General features: G+C 39.8%; 1 protein-coding gene across 5 annotated transcripts in view; it reads left to right on the top strand.

Moving 5' to 3' along the window:
- Positions 1-13,119, top strand: part of hspa12a (heat shock protein 12A) — a 52,305-nt gene extending 39,186 nt beyond the window's left edge. For all 5 annotated transcript variants that reach the window (XM_080037165.1, XM_080037164.1, XM_080037166.1 and 2 more), the window contains 4 exons: positions 744-848; positions 1,155-1,413; positions 6,900-7,003; positions 8,738-13,119. In XM_080037165.1, coding sequence (XP_079893291.1) covers positions 744-848; positions 1,155-1,413; positions 6,900-7,003; positions 8,738-9,369 — 1,100 coding nt within the window. In that variant the 3' untranslated portion in view covers positions 9,370-13,119. The remainder of the gene's footprint in view (positions 1-743; positions 849-1,154; positions 1,414-6,899; positions 7,004-8,737) is intronic.
- The last annotated feature ends 6,546 nt before the right edge of the window (positions 13,120-19,665 follow it).

The raw sequence follows: 19,665 nt of genomic DNA, 5'->3' as shown, positions 1-19,665 counted from the left end.
GGTGGATAGTAAAACCATCCAAAGTTCCATTAGCCAAGCTGTCCATCAAAGTGTATAGACTAATGACCTGCTACAACTAAATAGTCATTGTTTTTGCTCTATGGCACCTTTACTGTAGTGATGTCAGCATGCTCCCACGTCTCACTACAGTGAACTTGGCAGTAGAATGTTCTCATTGAAATGATAGTGTCAAGCTGCACTGAACCTACCTTCTCAACGTCCCAATGTGCCTTAACATGTAACAAGCACATGGACAGTTAGAATCAATGGCATGGTTTGACGCCTGTAACATTTAGAAATTGTGTCCAGATGAACCAATGAAGTCTCTCGGATGGAAATACAATGCAAACAGCCTTCATATCTTCTCTGTAAATCAAAAGGCCTTAATCCTTTCTTTCAGAAATAGAAAATAAATCAAATCAAATGTAAAAGTTATCCAATTTAGAGGATTTTAGTGAATTATGTAAGTAAGTCCAAATGGAACTGTTAACTTTTGTTGAAAGCCAGCAGTAAAGCAGATCCTAAATGTGACCTTGAGCCACTGTGCGATGTCCAAACTGTTAGCTATACTATACACCAATGTGTCTTTGAATCCCACTGTCTCCTTCTGTCACCTCAGTACTGTGCTACTGACATACAGGGAGACAGGTCAGCTGTGCTCTGGTTGAAGGAGACACACAAAGCAGCAGATTGTGTTAGGTGAGAGGCAGTGTGTCTGTATGTCAGCTGTGTTCTCTGTGCAGGAGACCGGTATGTCGTGGTGGACTGTGGAGGAGGAACGGTGGACCTGACTGTCCATCAGATCCGTCTTCCAGAGGGACATCTGAAGGAGCTCTACAAGGCTTCAGGTACATATCTACATATTGAATAATGTTCATACTTACTTACCTATTCTTCTTCTTCTTCTTCTTCTTCTTCTTCTTCTTCTTCTTCTTCTTCTTATATTATATTGTAGATTCTTATGTTGGTTAAACCTTGTGGCCTCAAGCACATATTATTTACGCTTATTTTTTTCTACATGTGTGTCTATTCGTTAAAGTATCGTTAAAGTATTTCTGATTCAGATTAAAACAGAGGTGACATATGAAGCTAGCAGCTTGAGATTCCATATTCTGTTGATGAGATGAACCATTCTGATGCCCTCTGTATCCCAGGCGGACCGTACGGCTCTATTGGGATCGACTATGAGTTTGAGAAGCTGCTGTGTAAGATCTTCGGACAGGATTTCATCGACCAGTTTAAGATCAAACGTCCGGCCGCCTGGGTGGACCTGATGATCGCCTTCGAGTCTCGGAAGAGAGCGGCCGCCCCCGACAGAACCAACCCCCTCAACATCAACCTGCCCTTCTCCTTCATCGACTACTACAAGAAGTTCAGGGGACACAGTGTGGAACACGCCCTGCGCAAGAGCAAGTGAGTACATGAACCAATACTAATCAAAAGAAAACTGGGACCAAACCCTGGTATGACATATTGAAACCTAAATAACATTCTGTAATTCAGTTGAATGTGAACGCGTATGGAAATGCTTTTAGAGGGAGCTACGTGCTGGAACTGTGTTTGAGCTCTGGACTGAGCCGGGCTATCTGTTTCCTCCAGTCTTTATGCTAAGCTAGGCTAACCACCACCCAACTGAGATAAAACAGCGGCATGTGATGCTGGAATATATCACTTGTTCTTATAATGTTTTACTATTGGAAAGTATCAAAATCCTTTATTGGTACCAGTTACGAAACAGACAATTAATCATGGTGATAACACTAGTCCAAAACAGCGCCAAAGACCAGCTCTTAACAGGACCAAGATAGAATCTTCGATGGAAGGTGTAACAACAGGTTAAACAAAGGTATGGGGGCAGTATGTATGACCATAAGAAAATATGTTGACAGGAGGCTCTAACCAAAATGAAACTTAAAAAATAAGATGATTATCCAATGGTAAAGTTTGTAAATACTGTAGATAGAATTGTTTGAGAGAGACTGTAAAAGCATCGTTACATTCAAGCAGTATGACCACGCACTTCTGGGAACACGGTGGAGTCTTGATTTTAATGGGCCCACGTCGTTATGGATTTTTCCTGAAGCCACAGCGAGGGACATTAAAAAGATATTTATATGGCTGAAACTGAAGCCCACAGTGGCCCCTGGGCTGGGCTGACGCCTGACTGGAAGTACTCTGTCTGTCTCAATGTGCCAGACAGGGCTGGGAGGGGCCCACATTAACACTAGTGAACATTAGTGAACATGGATTCATCACACATGGGATCACAGTAGATGGATACTATGGATTCTCTCCGATATTATGATTCAACAGTGGGGCATTGATATACAGCTCCGGAAGAAATTAAGACACCACTCCAAATGTTCAGTGTCTCTTGTTTTACTCTTCAGAGGCATATGTTTGAGTAAAATGAACATTTTGATTTTATAATATAAACTACTGATAATGTTTCTACCAAATTCACAATAAAAATATTGTCATTTAGAACATTTTCAACAAGTAATGTAGTAAAATTAAAGAAAATTCCAGACTGGTCTCTTAATTTTTTCCGGGGCTGTATGTGCTTGTAGAATGATAGCAGTGCTCCGTACAGGGCCTAGGGTATTTTTTTTTAGTAAATGGAACGTTGCACCAGTAGGCAGCAGAAGACGCCTAATGACGGGAACAGGCTAAATAAAAGTGATATGCTAGTTAAAGAAGAACAAACCAATTAATTTAGAGTGGATGAAAAGGCTTTGTATAATGTGAAATGTGTTCCATGTTGAGATTGACATTAATTAACACCCAAATCTTCAGTTTGCCTTTTCAGAAGATACATTTTCAGATCAATCGTTTTGAGCCACAGCAGCAAACAGACACAGTGACATACTTGCTGCTGAACATAGTGCAGCGTTTTATGTATGCACATTTTTTCTTAAGAAATACAACAAACAATCTGTAGAACACCTTGACAAGGTAAACTAGTTCTTAAAGGTGCACTATGCAGTTTCATGGGAGGGGCATTTGTTTACATTTACAAAGCCTGCAGTTAGTTTACAAAACATATTTTCTCTACATTTAACTCTTAGTATTGAATAATTATATAATCATAAATCAAAACAAAATCATTTTGAGGAACCTGGAACCAAACGTAAGATTAGAATATGTTTGTAAAGCAAACTGTGGGCCCTGCTTCTGTAAACAACCACAACAACAGTGAAGCAGACATTTTTCAGGAAGCTTTCTAACTTCAAAAACAAATTTTTCTGTGATGAAAGTTTGTTTATTCATTATGAGAATACACCTTATAAAATGTTTCACTTCTCTGACACACCCAAAGTGCTTGTGTAGACGCTGGATGTGTGTTCCAGGGGTTAGGTTTATGAGAGTCCACAGGTTCAGATGCACTGTGTAAATCTGACACACTTTTCTTCTACAAGCGACCGCTCAAAATTATTTAGTGCCTTAGCTTAAATTATTGATATTATATGAATTATTAAAGATTCACTGGCGAAGGCAACTGCTGAAATGAATGTGCTGCGATCTGCTAGAGAGAGGATGTATCACTTTGTTGGAACGATAGAAAAACTCATGATAGTAGTGTAGCGTAGCTTTTTCCCTCGTCAAATGACACTGAAGGCCAGTTTAAATTTGGTCTGATGTCAAATGACTTGATGGTATTATCATGAATGACAGCTGTTAAGTCCAGCTGCTGAAACTCATTGTGTCCCACATGATGGGCTGTGTTCGAAAAGCCATACTTACATCCTCCCTCCTACATACTCAACATGTATATACTCCGTCCATACTGTCTACTTAACAATCGATTGTGTATGCGAGGTTCGTCGAAACATTCACACTGCAGTATACTCAATCAATAAAGAATTTCCTCTTCTTCTTATAAGATTCCGGCAGTTTAGATGCTGTTTAGCGTATTACCGCCCTCCACAGGTTAGATATAGAACTAGATTTTTACATACAGTCCTGTGTTGTGCAGGATATGCATAATTGTAAATAAAGAATAAAAAAAAAACTTCCTTGTCGTTTGAAAGGACGCAATGCATTGTGGGGCGGTTGAGTAGGAAAAGTATCCAATCGATCCATACATGAGTACTAACTTCCGGGAAGATTTTGGTTATGGATCGACAGTGTCGCTCCACGATCTGAGGAGCCTGCACGATATGAGGACCACATGCGCAGAACGGCCGCCATCTTTGATAGCCCGCTACGGCTACACCAGTTGTTCATATGTGTATGCCTATACAGTAATACTTTTATTTACTGCAGCGCTTTCTAAGACAGTCGCCTAGGCAACGCATGTCAGCGGCCCCCTCCTGAAGTTCCCCGTGAGCAGCGGAAGTCGTTTGTCCTACACACACACACACACACACACACACACACACACACACACACACACACACATGCTGACATTCGTTGCCTAGGCGACTGTCTTAGAAAGCGCTGCAGTAAATAAAAGTATTACTGTACAGGCTTACACATATGAACAACTGGTGTAGCCGTAGTGGGCTATCAAAGATGGCGGCCGTTCTGCGCATGCGGTCCTCATATCGTGCAGGCTCCTCAGATCGTGTAGCGCCAGACAGGTTACTTTTTCTACTCAACCGCCCCACAATGCACTGGGTCAATTCTACCCGCACAGGAAAATGAAATATTTTCGAGCAAGTTGCTAGGCAACGACATTGTTTGGGGTCCACGATCTGACAACTGTACGTGCAGTCATTCATAAACTCTTACAATAGATAAGAGATGAAGATAAATACCTAACAACATTAGAGTTACTAAGTGAAATGAGTGATGCCAGTCTGATAGTGGAGATTGATGAGAACCATAGATAGTATATAAAATAAAATCAGATCAGAACTGAATGCTGTGTTCCACACACCGCGGCTCGTCCAGCTCAGCTGACAGACAGCAGAGTGCTGTCTGATGAGCCGGACAGAGAGCGTCAAAGGGATCCTCCGCCTCAAAACATAAACGTGTGACAAAATTAATAAATAATCAATTAGAGCTTACCTAAGAATAAGTGTGCCATGTTATTGTTTATTGTATTTAGGATTTTAGCTCATTTGGACGCTGTTTTGACCGTCTGTTTTCATTTAAGCTATTAGCGATATTATATCTACTTTCAGTTTCATTACCGAGTTGCGACGAAACGTGATTAGTGTTCTTAAAGATAGGCCTACTTAGATTATAAAACAAGAGGTCACAGATGATGAGCACAGGACTGTACAAATCTAGTTCAATATCTAACCTGTGGAGGGCGGTTATACGCTAAACGGTGTCTAAACGGCCTGAATCTTATAAGAAGAAGAAGAAATTCTTTATTGCTTGAGTAACTGAAAACATTTCGTCGCACCTCACATACACAATCGATCTTTGAGTAGACAGTATGTAGTATATACTGTAGATGGTGAGTATGTAGGATGTAGGACGCTAGTATGGCTTTCCGAACACAGCCATGGTTAGCATCAGGGTTTAGCCCATGTGTATGCTCTGCCATTGTCTGGGCAGCCTCACAAAGCAAATAGCCCTCCCTATACAGTGTGCTTCAACCTTTATTATTTGGTGTTTTATTTCAAATGAAATAAAAATGTCATAAAACTTTATTGTCTCTCACATAGTGACAGAAAATTGCCCTCAGTTAGTGGCTAAAACAACAGAAAAACAACATCAGACTCACATACAAATCACACAAACAGTTCAATAAAACAGTGAAAGTACATCTGTAAAGCAAAGCGGTGTTCAAATGAAGTGTCTATTTGGACTTTGGTTTTCTTCTGCTATACGTCTCAAAATGTCAAAAGGAACTAGTTATTTTAACTTCTACAACACATTCCTAATAATAACCATATAGGAACATCATTCTTTGCACTGATGGTCTCGTTTGCTGTTACAGGTCATTTATGATCATCAGAGGAAAAATTTGACTGTTTCAGAAATATTTCAAAAGTTCCTTAAGCTTCTCTTAAGCAGGCTCTGACGTGCTGTTTTCTGGCTTCTTGCTACAGTTGGGTGTGTCGTTTCTCTGTATGTTCAGAATTCTTTGTTCACTTTGCCATTACATCTCTCATCCTGGTATTTACAAAAAAATTGCTGAATTAATTATCAAAGCTATATTGTTATGTATCTTGGGCCTTTTTATGTGGGAATACATACACCCCCAGAAAAAATTAAGAGACCAGTCTGGATTTTTCTTAAATTTTATCTCTACATTACTTATTGAAACATATGCCTATAAATAGTAAAACAAGAGGCACCGAATATGTTCAATTTCTTTTCCATTTCTGCACTGCACTAACATGGATAGAACAAAAAACACTGTGTGTGGAATGCAATCGGATTAGACACCACTGAGGCATAATTCAATAGTATTGTTATATTATAATATTATGAAGTGACTGTGTGAATATCGTGCAATCGTTTCAAAATATTTTGTAAAAGGTTTTAAAGATTGTGACTAAAAGCATGAGTGAAGAGTTTTGTCTGGTGTAATGAAAACACGGGGAACCAGTTCATTCTACTGGGCATAACTAGATTAAACTTTATATTTGATTATGCAGACTCTTGCCATTTTGTGATATACAGCTCCGTAAAAAATTAAGAGACCAGTTTGGATTTTTCTTAAATCTTCATCTCTACATTACTTATTGAACAAATGACAGAAAATGTATTGAAATTTGGTAGTAATGTTGTCAGTAGTTTATATTATAAAATCAAAATGTTAATTTTACTCAAACATATGCCTCTAAATAGTAAAACAAGAGACACTGAACATTTGGAGTGGTCTCCAGAGCTGTATATGGGTATTTGAAATGTTTTCTTATTTCTTTTCATATGTATATATATATATAGAACATAATGTATTTGATTGGACTGAATGTAACTGGGCTCTCCTCTAGTGTGGACTTTGTTAAATGGTCGTCTCAGGGGATGCTGAGGATGACTCCAGAAGCCATGAACTCCCTCTTCAAGCCAACGATAGACCACATCATCCAACACCTCAGTAAGCTACAATGAGAAATTCAACACCTTAGCACACATGCACGCGCACACAAGCACACACACACCCATGCACGCATGCACACACGCAGGCACCCACACATACACCCACGCACGCACACACGCGCGCACACACACACGCAGGCACCCACGCACACATACACACCTATGCACACACACACACGCAGGCACCCACACAAACACCGTTTTTGTCTTTTGCTAAAACTACAGACAGAAAGAACTACTCAAGAAGATATAGCTATTTGTCATTTGTCTTTACTCTTCAATATCATATCATGTGCTAAATGTAATGGCAGTCACAAATGGGGTTATCCTAGTATCGGGTGAAAACATTCTGAGCAAAGTATTTTTTGTTGTTCAGTAAATGAGAGGGTTGGTCTCTCCCTAAGACAGCCTTCATAATTCATAACCTCCTTACCCATATCAAAGTGTGTCACGTTACTTTAGCATGGATCACTCTGTTTGACTTTCCTTTTCTAAGGACAATAACTGACATCAAGGGGCCAGTCTCTTACAAATACAGCGGTTAAAACTGTCATTTCCCTGCCTGCATTTCGTGGTATTTTGTCAGAAATCCAGAACGTGCACACAAGCACGCACACACACACACCGAGGGGGGAGGGGGGGTCCTAAACTACCCGCTTTATGCACACTGATAGGCTGCTAGATGCTTTGGAATGACATTCTTGTCTTATGGCGAGCGAGCGATAAAACACACGCACCAGCAAATTCTGATGATGGAGAATGACCGTCAGCTGCCACGTACAATGAACATACAGTATATCCGGCCTAGCTTCACCTCCTTGTTCTTCATGTTGACAGTGCACAGTGTTACAGTACACACAGCTATGTTTTGACTTCTTCCAAAATCTTGTGTGGACTTACTACTGGAGATCCATTCAAAAGAACATGCCAACATTAGGGCAACATGAACAACAACCATTACAAACAAAAAAATACAACACTCAGGGGTTGATCTACTAAACGTTTGCCCGTATATAACGTGTGCAAACGGGGTTTCACCCGCAAAAAAAAAACGCTCAAGCTGATCTACTAACGTTTGATCACTGAGGATTGTGTGTCAAATAACACGCGCTGTCCATTTAGTACGTTTGCCTGAATGAATATCCAAAATCAGGGGTTTCTTCCGAGCGCGCAAAATATGGGTGGAGTAGATGCAAAAAGGTTTATTTAGCAAACGCACTGTGATTTACAAAGACTGAAAATAATTGCCACCGTTGTGATTGCATCTACATTTAATACGTTACGTCTCTTCATTCCATCAGTCGGTTGTTTTACACACAGCATTTATTTCTTCAGACACTCTCCAATATCACGTTTCTTTGAGTAATATTAATATTAATTGGCTGTAGGTCAACAGTGTGTGTGTTTTCCTCTTCCTACACCTCTAACTCCATGGCATTACATTTCTCTTAGCGCTTGCTGTCACTCTGCTCTCCGTCCAAACACAGTAAACCAGTAACACACTAAACCCTCATTTAAATCTACTTCCTCTAACATGTTTACACCCGTTGTCATTTGCTCCATTAATCTTAGTTGATCACACGCAGAACGTCCACAAACCTTTTAGAATGCTCACGTAATTTACGACTCTTTATTATGGATCTTAGTAGAACAAACCCTATGTATGCCTACTTCATATATATGCACTTGTATTTGAAACAGTCTCTGAGATTGCTTCTTTTTTCCCCCCTAGCTGAGCTGTTCGATAAGCCGGAGGTGAGCAACATTAAGTTCCTGTTCTTGGTGGGAGGTTTTGCTGAGTCGTCCCTGCTGCAGCAAGCCGTCCAGAACATGCTCCAGGGCCGCAGCCGTATCATCATCCCCCACGACGTGGGCCTGACCATCCTGAAGGGGGCGGTTCTCTTCGGCCTGGACCCCAGTGTCATCAAGGTGCGCCGCTCGCCCCTCACCTACGGAGTGGGCGTCCTCAACCGCTACGTGGAGGGCAAGCACCCTGCAGACAAGCTGCTGGTCAAGGACGGCACACGCTGGTGCACCGACGTCTTTGACACCTTCATCTCTGCAGACCAGTCCGTGGCTCTGGGGGAGCTGGTGAAGAGGAGCTACACCCCGGCCAAGCCCTCACAGCAGGTGATAGTCATCCACGTGTACTGCTCTGAGAAGGAGAGCGCAGGCTTCATCAGCGAGCCCGGGGTCAGGAAGTGTGGCACACTGCGCCTGGACGTGAGCGGAACAGAGAGCAGCGCTCCACGCAGAGAGATCCAGACCCACATGCAGTTTGGTGACACGGAGATCCGCGCCATGGCAGTGGACGTGTCCACCGGACGCACGGTCAAAGCTAGCATTGACTTCCTCAGCCATTAAGAAGGGTAACAAGAGAGCAAAATGTTACAAAAGAGTTGGAAGCAATGGGAAATTCAACATAAAGCTTACACACACACACCAACACACACCACACCACACACACACACACACACACACACACACACAGCAAGGTGAGGATATTTACTAGAAAGTGCTTAATGTTCATGAATCTCAAGGTGCAGTCAATCCTAGCAGCGTGGGCAGTAGACGGTTTGAATGAAAGTGTTGAACCAGAGATGACATAAAACTGTAGACTCTATGTTATGACAAGGAAAATAAAAAAGAGTGTGGAGGATTTCAGTGTGCTTTAGGTCCGTCACTTCACTTTGTAAAGGCTTATTCACTGTTGAAAAATCACTTCTCAGTCCTAATATATTACATCCTATATTCTCTCCGTGCTTTCCACACTAGAACAATTCTCAAAGCCCAAACAGACACATGAAATAATATTCCCACACCAACATTTCTTTGATACACATTCAGGGTTCATCTTTACATGCTCCAGGTTCTTTAATGTTGCCAGGTTACTGCAGATTAGACATCTGTGTGTGTGTTCACTAAGGAAGATTGTGTGTGATAAAAGTATCAATGTTAACAAGCGTTGCTGAAAGGTCTTAATGCTGTTCATGATCCATCAGCTGCACCTGACTACTGTGTTCTGGACGTCCTCCCAGAGCTTTGAATGAGTGAGCCCAGTAAACATAGTGGGAACTGTTAGTACATCACCCCGGGGCCAGTACTGTTCTGAAGCATACCATTGTGTTTCACATTGATTTCCTACCTTCCAGGAAGACATTAGTGTAATAGTAAGCCACTTCATTTTCAGTGTGTACATATAACTAACTTCTAACCTCACTTAGGCTTGGTATAGATGTGTAAAAACTATGGATGAAGATGGGACCAAGAGTTGATATTGTGTATTTCTAGCCACATTTTTGTTCCATAGTCTGTGTGTGTGTGTGTGTGTGTGTGTGTGTGTGTGTGTGTGTGTGTGTGTGTGTGTGTGTGTGTGTGTGTGTGTGTGTGTGTGTGTGTGTGTGTGTGTGTGTGTGTGTGTGTGTGTGTGTGTGTGTGTGTGTGTGTGTCTGCTATTCAGCAGTATTATGCAGTTAGTGTAGAGTGAGTTCATCAGAGCTTTGTCACTGGAAACAGCTTGACTGTTGCTACTGTAAAAACACACAGGATTGATGCCAGCAGTTGTCTCTGATGAATAACAGCGTTCACGTTTATATAGTAATGTAATACGTTGTTCATATAAGTATTGATTTTGAGCATTATGATACACGGCTACAGATAGTCATTGGTTTAAACTTGCTATTGAACATTTTGCTGGTAGCCTAACTTGTGTAGCATGGCTGTTTAACACACAGCTGCTGCTGCTGTCAATGAAGGTGGGAGTGTGATGTGAAGAGGTTGTAAAGCATAGCAGTCGGTACTATGAAGGTACCAGTTAGCAACAATTCCTGGAAGATAGAAAATCAGTGTAGAAACCGATGGCATGTTTCCAAGAATTAACTGGCAATGAAGTCTGATCTTCAACCACTCAATCAATCGGGCAGACCTCCAGTTTGTTCTCTTAAGATTATTCCAAAATAAATCTCAATCCAAGAATGTGAAGCGTGCTGCAGGCTCTATCTACAAAGCAACGTGCAGCCATTGCTTGTGCTTTTAATTGTTGCCTTTATTTGTTTATGCTTATGAATATATATAATGTGAACAGAATGCCACTTGTCCACTTGAATACTATGAATCCAGGTGTGATTCTGCACAAAGGTGCAGGCCCGTTGAGACTAACAATGAAGTATGTTTATTTCTGTAAATACAGTATTTAAATATTGTACAGATTTTTAACTTTGTTTCAGCAGCTTTAGAGGCCGTGTGTGTGTGTGTGTGTGTGTGTGCACTCTCGTCTGGTCACCTATCAACATGTTTTTTTCTCCAGCCATAGCACAAGAATCCAAGTCAGGTTTGATTGCTGTGTCCATTCAAAGTGAGAGATGCCTGTGACTCATTTTTGCAATTCTCAAAAGAAACTTGAATACCTCCGTCCTTAAAAAAAGCATTTGACTGAACAGATCGACTGTTTTAAAAGAGAAGTGTAGTTTTTAAAATGGTATCTGAACGTGTCCAGTCCCCCTTTCCTGTCCCACACGCAGTTACGTTTGGCCATGATATCATATTATGATTTTATTACAATTAAGAAATATTAATGTATGTTCAACATGCTTGTACTTGGAAGAAATTGAGCCGTTGAATTTAGCAGTAATTCTTGTTAAAGACTGAGTCATAATCAGCCATAAGCATACAAGCAAAGAAATAATAAAAAATCCATATGGTTATGAAATTTCACTTTTAAAGTCTTAAATAAAAGAGTGCCTAGTAAGAATAAAATGTGATGTCAATATTCACTCACCCCATCGGAACATACAGTACTTTCAATCGCCCAGCCTCCTATCCATATATATTCTAAGCTTTATATAGAAGTCAATTCAGGTATGTATGTTTGTATGTATGTAGTGACCACATAAGACAATGGGTACATTTGGGTGTGGCTTTTAAAAGTTTCATTTATTTTGCGTTCTTACTACAGTGGAATACTTCCAGTCCAATGTCTAATACCTGTGCAGACATGTCACCATATCCTAACACACAACTCAATGAGGCTGATGTTGTTTACTCAAGACTCTAAGCTAGCTGATTAGCATGGAGCTAGCCATACAACATCTGCGTAAAGAGGCAAAGATATCCCCCATGATAAATACTGGAAGAGGAACCATGAACTCAAGACCAAGTAATCATTGATTACTGAGCATTGATCAACCCCCCAACCCCTACAGTTATATGAGTAATTACATGCTATAGTTATTAAAAGATCTGGATATCTTAATAAAAGGATCTTATAGCCAGTTTCTAAAAGCCATTTGTTTGACTATCCAAACAAGGCCTGTTTCGCTTTGCTGTGTCAATGTACAAAGTCGCACAAGCTGCTGCTGCTTCTGTCTCCGCACTTCTCTTTGCAATGCATGTTCTGCATGTGTCACATAGGAATGACTAAAAAACAACAAAGGACAAGTTGATTGCTGATACTAATACACATAAAAATCGCTGATCATATAGGGATGATGCGAGTGTTTTTGTGGAATCAACTGTGGTGCTCCTCCTCAGCTCAGACAGTCCCAGTGTTGTAGAGCCTACGTACTGCACTGAGAACTAACCCAATCACCTTTTAATACTCTGTGGCGGAATAAAAGGATTGTTATCAAGTGGACAGATTTAAGAACACCGCGTGTCTATTGTTTCCCTAGTTAGATCATTACAATGTATTTTGTGGAACATTGAGTAGGCCTATCATGTGGATACTGTTATGTAGCAGCTTAATATTGTAATACTGCTAGCATTTGGCGCTTTTGGCTCTGAAGTGATCTTTGGGTTTGATTTGAGGTAGCAGACTAGCCGACCATCATGTACAAGTATCCAGCTTAACAATATGTAAAATACACAATGATTCAGAAGCATTGTGCAGCTTAAAATGATTGAGCTTGTAGTTAAGATCATCTCAGCCACTCTGACACGCAACACAACGTCATTATAGTTGTTTTTGCCTCTTGATATGATGATGCAAGGGAATTATTGTTTTGTTAAGTTTTTTTTTTTCAGAAATGTCTTGCAATTTTCACACACTAATAATGGTGTGTGTGTTTGATCAATGCCAGGTATTCACCGTCAGACTGTCACCAATAAAATGTGTATTTCAACGATCATTCCCTTGTCTAGTGTTTTTCTTTTCATGTAATCTGTTTTGTTAACCTATACGTAGACTGCAATCCCATTAGCAGGCCAAGAGGAACCTGCGGAAATAAGTCTATTAGAAAATATTGTCAAGATACAAACATCTTATGATCCTTATGAACGTCCAAAGCCAGGGTTATTTTTGTCATGACTCCAAACCCCCACCCCCTTGTGTGAATACACAGCCTAGGCTCTGTAAACTGGCATGTTGCTAGCTATTGGGCCCCCTTTGTTTACTAAAAGTAAAGTCGCAAGCAGCAGCAAGCTAATTCACCCCTAATTAATTTATCTGATTTTCATTAATTTTTTTATAATATACAGTGGTGGCCAAAATTATTAGAACACTTGGCATTTCAGTTCTTTTTTGTTGAATCGGCCATTAAAATACCCATAAAATGAATGAAATATCTACAGAGTCATCATTATGCTCTATACAACAGAATAGACAGAGATTTAGGAAATTTTCATACAAAAAACAAGTTAGGCCTATTACACACAAGCACTGTATAGTACACTTTAGACCATGATGCCTCCAATTCACACCAGAACCAAAAGGGGAGAAGTAAAAAAATAAACTTTCAGACAGAGGAATGATGCATCTTTAAATTCTCAGTACTGAAGAAAGACCTCAAGAGAACTGTGTGACGAGATTAAGACCACAATGACTAATAGTGCAACAGTGTCTTCAAGAACTGCGTCGGAAACTGGGAGAAGAAGGACTTGTAGAACAGCAGCAAAGAAACTATAGCGACAGCTCTCCAATAAAGGCCGCTAAGAGGCTTAAGTGGGCTCCAGGCATTTACACGTAATTCAATTAGGCAAGTCCGGTGATGAGTATAGTTTGAATGTTTAATAAATGAAGGCAGAATAACAACGGATGAATGAAAACATGACGAGGGTATTGAAAACAAATAAAGAAAAGATAAACTGTTGTAATTGACGCTAGTTTGACGATAAGTTGACGGTAAACAGAAAATATCAGGTGCGCCACTAACCCCCTTTGTCTACTAACCCCGCCCGCCACAAGTGCCCAGGTATATAGATTAAACCACACCCACACCCACATGTGTCAATCAAAAGGAAAGTGACATAAACCAAAACAGTGTCCGTGCCTTTTCAAAATTAACAATAAACAAATAGACCAAATGTATTTTGGCCCCTACAGAAACCATTAACCAAAGAGTAAAATAGAGTGAAATACCTGAAATGTGCAATACACAGGAAATGGACAAAGGAAGATTAAAGTGTTGAGGACTGATAAGTCCATGTTTGAACAGTTTGGCAACAGACAAAGAGTGAATGTTTGACGTAGAGAGAGGGAGAGATATATAAATGAGTGTCTCTTGCCAACAGGAACATGTGACTTAGTGAAAGTAGATGGCATCATGGATAAGAAAGTATACCACAACATTCTGGTGAGGCACATTGAACAATCTGGGAGTCTTCTTATTGAAACTGGATTTCTTTTTCAAGAGGACAATGACCCTAAACATCCTTCTAACTATGGCCAGAACTACCTTCAACAGAAGGGATCTGGTGGAACATTGAATATTATGTACTGGGGTGCTCCGGTGGCATAGTGGATAGAGCGCGTACCATATTGGCTCAGGCCTCGATGCAGTGGTCGTGGGTTCGAATCCGACCAGTGGACTTTTACTGCAGGTCATCCCCCCTCTCTCTCTGTTTCCCCATTTCAACTCCGTACTATCAAATAAAGCTTTAAAATGCAAAAAAAAAAAATCTTATTTAAAAAAACAAAACAAAAAAAAATTATGGGCTGACCCGCTCAAAGTCCAGACCTCAACCCCATCAAGCTAATTTGGGGCGAGTTGGAAAATAAACTGGACAGATCTATTGTATATTCAAAGGAAAGCCTTTGTCTTGAGTAGTAGAAGGCATGGCAACATTAGTGTTGAAGTTATCAGTAAATATATTGACTTTATGCCAGAGAGATGTGCTGCTGTTATTGCTGCAAAAGGTGAACATACTAAATATTAAAGTTAAAAGTGGATAAAAACATTAGGACTCTCTCCATCTGATAATTTTTGTGCTCAGAACGACCATCTGCATATTGCATGAACATTATGAAATGAAATCGTGTTTTTGAGGCAAAAAAGTAAATATTTTCAGATCTGTCAGGTGTTCAAATAATGTTGGCCACCACTGTATATATATATAATGAATATTCAATTAAATGTATTTTTAATTGAATACATTTATTTCAGATGGATCAAAGTACAAAACTAAACTAAAAGCACAGGGAGAACATATCGATTTTTCAAATAATTTCACAAATAAAAAATAAAGATAATATAACATATATTCCATTGATATGCCTCAGTAGGGAAAAGCATAACACTTATTTAGTTCCCTTTTCAACACCTCAATAATGGATATTTATTAAATTAACTTCCTGTATTCATCATTTTATAATCTATATATACAATCTAACTATATAAGATTTGATATACTATATTTACTATTTATATATCTATACAATCCATACATGTGTATATATATATATATATATATATATATATATATTTATACCATTTGCTCTATATCTAAACTTTACATATTTATACGATCCATATATCTATACAGTTTAATATACTATGTTTACAATTTATTATATTTAATACAATCTATACCTAACTAAATTGTGTATATCTACAATAGATATACGACATTTGATATAGGTTACTTTATGTACAATTGACATATACCTATATATTATACACAGATTTGCATCTACAGTTTCACAAACATCAAACAATACATACACCTGTATACAAAACATGCAAACACCACCCACGCAACTATTTCCTTTTTTTCCCTCATCCCTATACCTTTTGAAAATCATTGCTTTGTACTATCGTCTTAAAATTGAACTTTTCCCTCAAAATATAATCCCCCCCCCTCTCTCAACCTGATTTGTGCCACTTGATCATCAACCAGGTATATATTTATAGTATAACAATTCAAACTATCTACTCTTGGATCTGGAATAAGTCCCAACATACAAAAGTTCACAAACCCCCCCAAACACACACACCAAAAAAAGCTGGATATGGACTGAACAGGTGGAGGAGTGTTTGTGAGGCAACACTGCCACCAAGTGGATTATGATTTTAAAAGACAATATACTGTATAATATATATTTCAATAAGTGTATAGGGGAGAGTGGCCTAAGTTGTGCAACTTTTCACTCAAAGTGACTTTAAAGTAAGGCCTTGACAGTAAAGTCTCCAACTCAAATATGTACATATATTTCAGGGTGTTGTGCATCCCTGGCTATAAAAACTTTGGATCTGGAATAAACTGTTGAAGAAATATAGCTTTCGGAAAAAAAGTTGTCTTGACACACAACTTGCCCCCAGTGTGGTGTAAGTTGTGCGGTTGGAGAGAATACCACGGGGTGAATTGTGCCATTGCTATATATCTCATAAACTGTAATGCAAGACAAATCCATTAGACAATCACTTATTTAAGGTGTATTTAAAGTAAATAAAGTAAATAGTTGACAAAGATTGAAGGACAATTTTCTTAAACAAGGCCTAGCAGATCTAATGGTTTTACCTGCAAAGCTCACAATGACAAAGTCACCATCATCATCTTTCTGGCCATCTGAACTCTCATCAGTGGTGTCGTTAAGTGGAATTGAGATGTCACTCTCTTCTGAGCTACTGTAGACAATCACTTTCTTTTGGTGACCAGCGTATACAGCCATGCCACTGGCACAACTCTCAGAAATGTACTTTGCACTAGTTGCTCCGTGCTTGTGGAACCAACTGCCACCTGACAAATGTGATTCCCCTACATTTCTGCCTTTAAATCAAGGCTCAAAACCCATATGTACACCCTGGTGTTTCCTCCCCATTAACTATCTTACCTCTGCACTACTATCTGTGTTTATGTGGATGTATGGGCTTTACATCTTTTATTTTGGTTATTGTTATTTTACCTTCATTGTTTACCTACTGAATGCACTATGTACAGCACTTTGGACAGTGCAAACTGTCATAAATGTGCTTTTATAAATACATTTTACTTACTTATAACTCACCCAGGCCCTTTGGCACAAATCACCCCAGTCCCAGAAATTTGGATAATAAGCATGATGCAGCAATTTAAGGCTGACATCGTGCTAACTGTATAGACTCAAAATGTAGCATACTAAAGCACTAAAACATGTGTCAAATGTTTTCAAACTTGTCTATAATTGTTCAGACACAATAATCAAAAAACCTTGATCATGGAAATTTTACTTTGAAAGGCAAAACACAGTGTGCACAATGTGCTTATATCTTATTCCTTGTGCCTCCCTTCTTTACAGGATGAGTCAAATGGATGGCTCTTCTTAAATATGTGGTCACATTTCCAATTTCTTCCACGGTTTTCTAGAAACAAGGGGTGGCACAACTTCCAAAATGCACAACTTAGGCCACTCTCCCCTACAGTAATAGAAAAATATACTGGTAAGACATACAAACAGACAGTAAACTTTCTTTTTCTGTATAGCATTCTTTTGTTTATGTTCAACTAGTCAGAAATATAATAACAGAAATAACTACACACAAGATGGAAAGGGGCAAACAAAATACTACAAAACAGTTGAATATGCAATGACCACATCATACAAGGACAGGCAAAGCAATAGTGCTGAAGAAGCCTGATGGGCTTTATTATGTGTGTGTGTGTGTGTGTGTGTGTGTGTGTGTGTGTGTGTGTGTGTGTGTGTGTGTGTGTGTGTGTGTGTGTGTGTGTGTGTACGTGTGTGTACAAGGGGCAAAGGAACAAGAGGAACCTGTCCAAAAGTGGTAGAATGGCCTAGAGAAAAGAGGGGACCACTGGTAACCATGAAGTCTGTGGTTGGATCCCCGGCGCCAGACAGGAGGGTGTTAGTAGTAAAACTAGTGGTGGCTGCTGTTACATCTACGGTGCCCACCATCTCTACTATTGTGTCCTTGAGCAAGACACTTAACCCCACACTACTCCAGGTGCACTGTACTATGTCTGACCCTGTGTGAGGGACCCCCTCTGGAGTGGAAAACCTCAGTGGGGATATGAGAAACGACATATGGACTTATGTATTTACTTACAATACAAGCACAGGAGTTTTGACTGTTTCTGTGGCTGAAGATCAAAATCAATCCTTTTTATTTGCATAGCCCAATATCACAAATAGACTTTAGCCTCAGTGGGCTTTACATTCCATACAGTATGACACCCTGTCCTTACACTCTGATGTCTTGCGCAAAAATATGTTAAGCAGCATATCTGTGATTTGCAAAACTGAGAAAAAAATCAGAAGTCTCTGTCACTACTAATCACTACTTTGGACTAACACCTGTTCCATTGATGCAAAGCCAGTTGTCCACAGTTACTAATGATGGTGCAGACATAACTGCAGGTAGTGTTGTGACCAAACTGCAAAAACAACTCTCTTTGTAGGTCGCAAAAAAACTCCCATACAGAAACAATGTTTCATTAAACTCAGGTCTCTCCTCTTTAGTACCTCCTCAAACACCCCCACCAGTGATTCACCCACTGGAATATGAAGCTAAACACAGGCACTTATTCAGTAACCAGAATACATTTACGCAGTGAGTGTATTATTCTTACAGAAGTGGCGGTAGAGAGCCACTCAACCCTTTACGGGGCAAGGTTGCTTTTAGCTTGGATGTGGTGTGTGTGTGTAGGGGTCAGGGTAGGACGACTGTGGAGACGGGGTGAGAGGGTTGGATAGGTGTGGCCGTTTTCCCTCAAATAGCTGTGAAGTAGAGTAGTTGCTACGGCAATCTGGAGAGACCCAAACTCTTCAACTGCCCTCCCACATACACGCTCTCTCTCTCCCAGTTAATGGCAGGGTTCAGGGCCACATGACTAACCAATGAAATCATGGGAGCATAACAGGGGGGCTTGACACACATTTGTCTGCTTGTTTAAGCTTCACTTGGTTCAAAACAGACAGAATGTAAGTTCATTAGAATTTGTTTGTTTGAATTGAATATTTGTGTAACCTTCTCAAGTGTTCTGGTTGTAAAGGGGCCGTCTGAGCACTTCAAACACACACATACACACACACACGTACACACACGCACACACACACGTGCACACATTATTTCAGAAGGAATCATTGTATAGATAATTAACCTATGTAACAATTGAATTGGGGACAGAACTCAAAGCCAGCTAGTCCCAATATTTCAAAATTATGTTCAGGTCAAATTCTGTCACAGTTTATATCAAATGCCAGAGTGCCATGGTTATTTATTTGTCAATTTTACGCAAAATGTAAATGGCAGGCCCTTGTTAGGGGATCGTGATTACAGTAACTTCAAAAGGCCCTACTGAAACCAAGGTAAACAACAGCAACTTCAGCGTTACTGTATTCTTCCATTGTTTTGCTGCGCTGAAGTTGAGTTACTGTACTTCACCTTTGTTTTGCCTCACTCCAAAGGGAAATGTCTGTCTTGCCCGAGCCCCAACCACAGCGAGTTCTAC

This window comes from Ammodytes marinus (assembly GCF_949987685.1).
Source record: "Ammodytes marinus genome assembly, chromosome: 11".
Lineage (NCBI taxonomy): Eukaryota > Metazoa > Chordata > Actinopteri > Uranoscopiformes > Ammodytidae > Ammodytes > Ammodytes marinus.
Note: the sequence above shows the minus strand (reverse complement) of the source record. Positions and strands in the feature narration are given on the sequence as shown.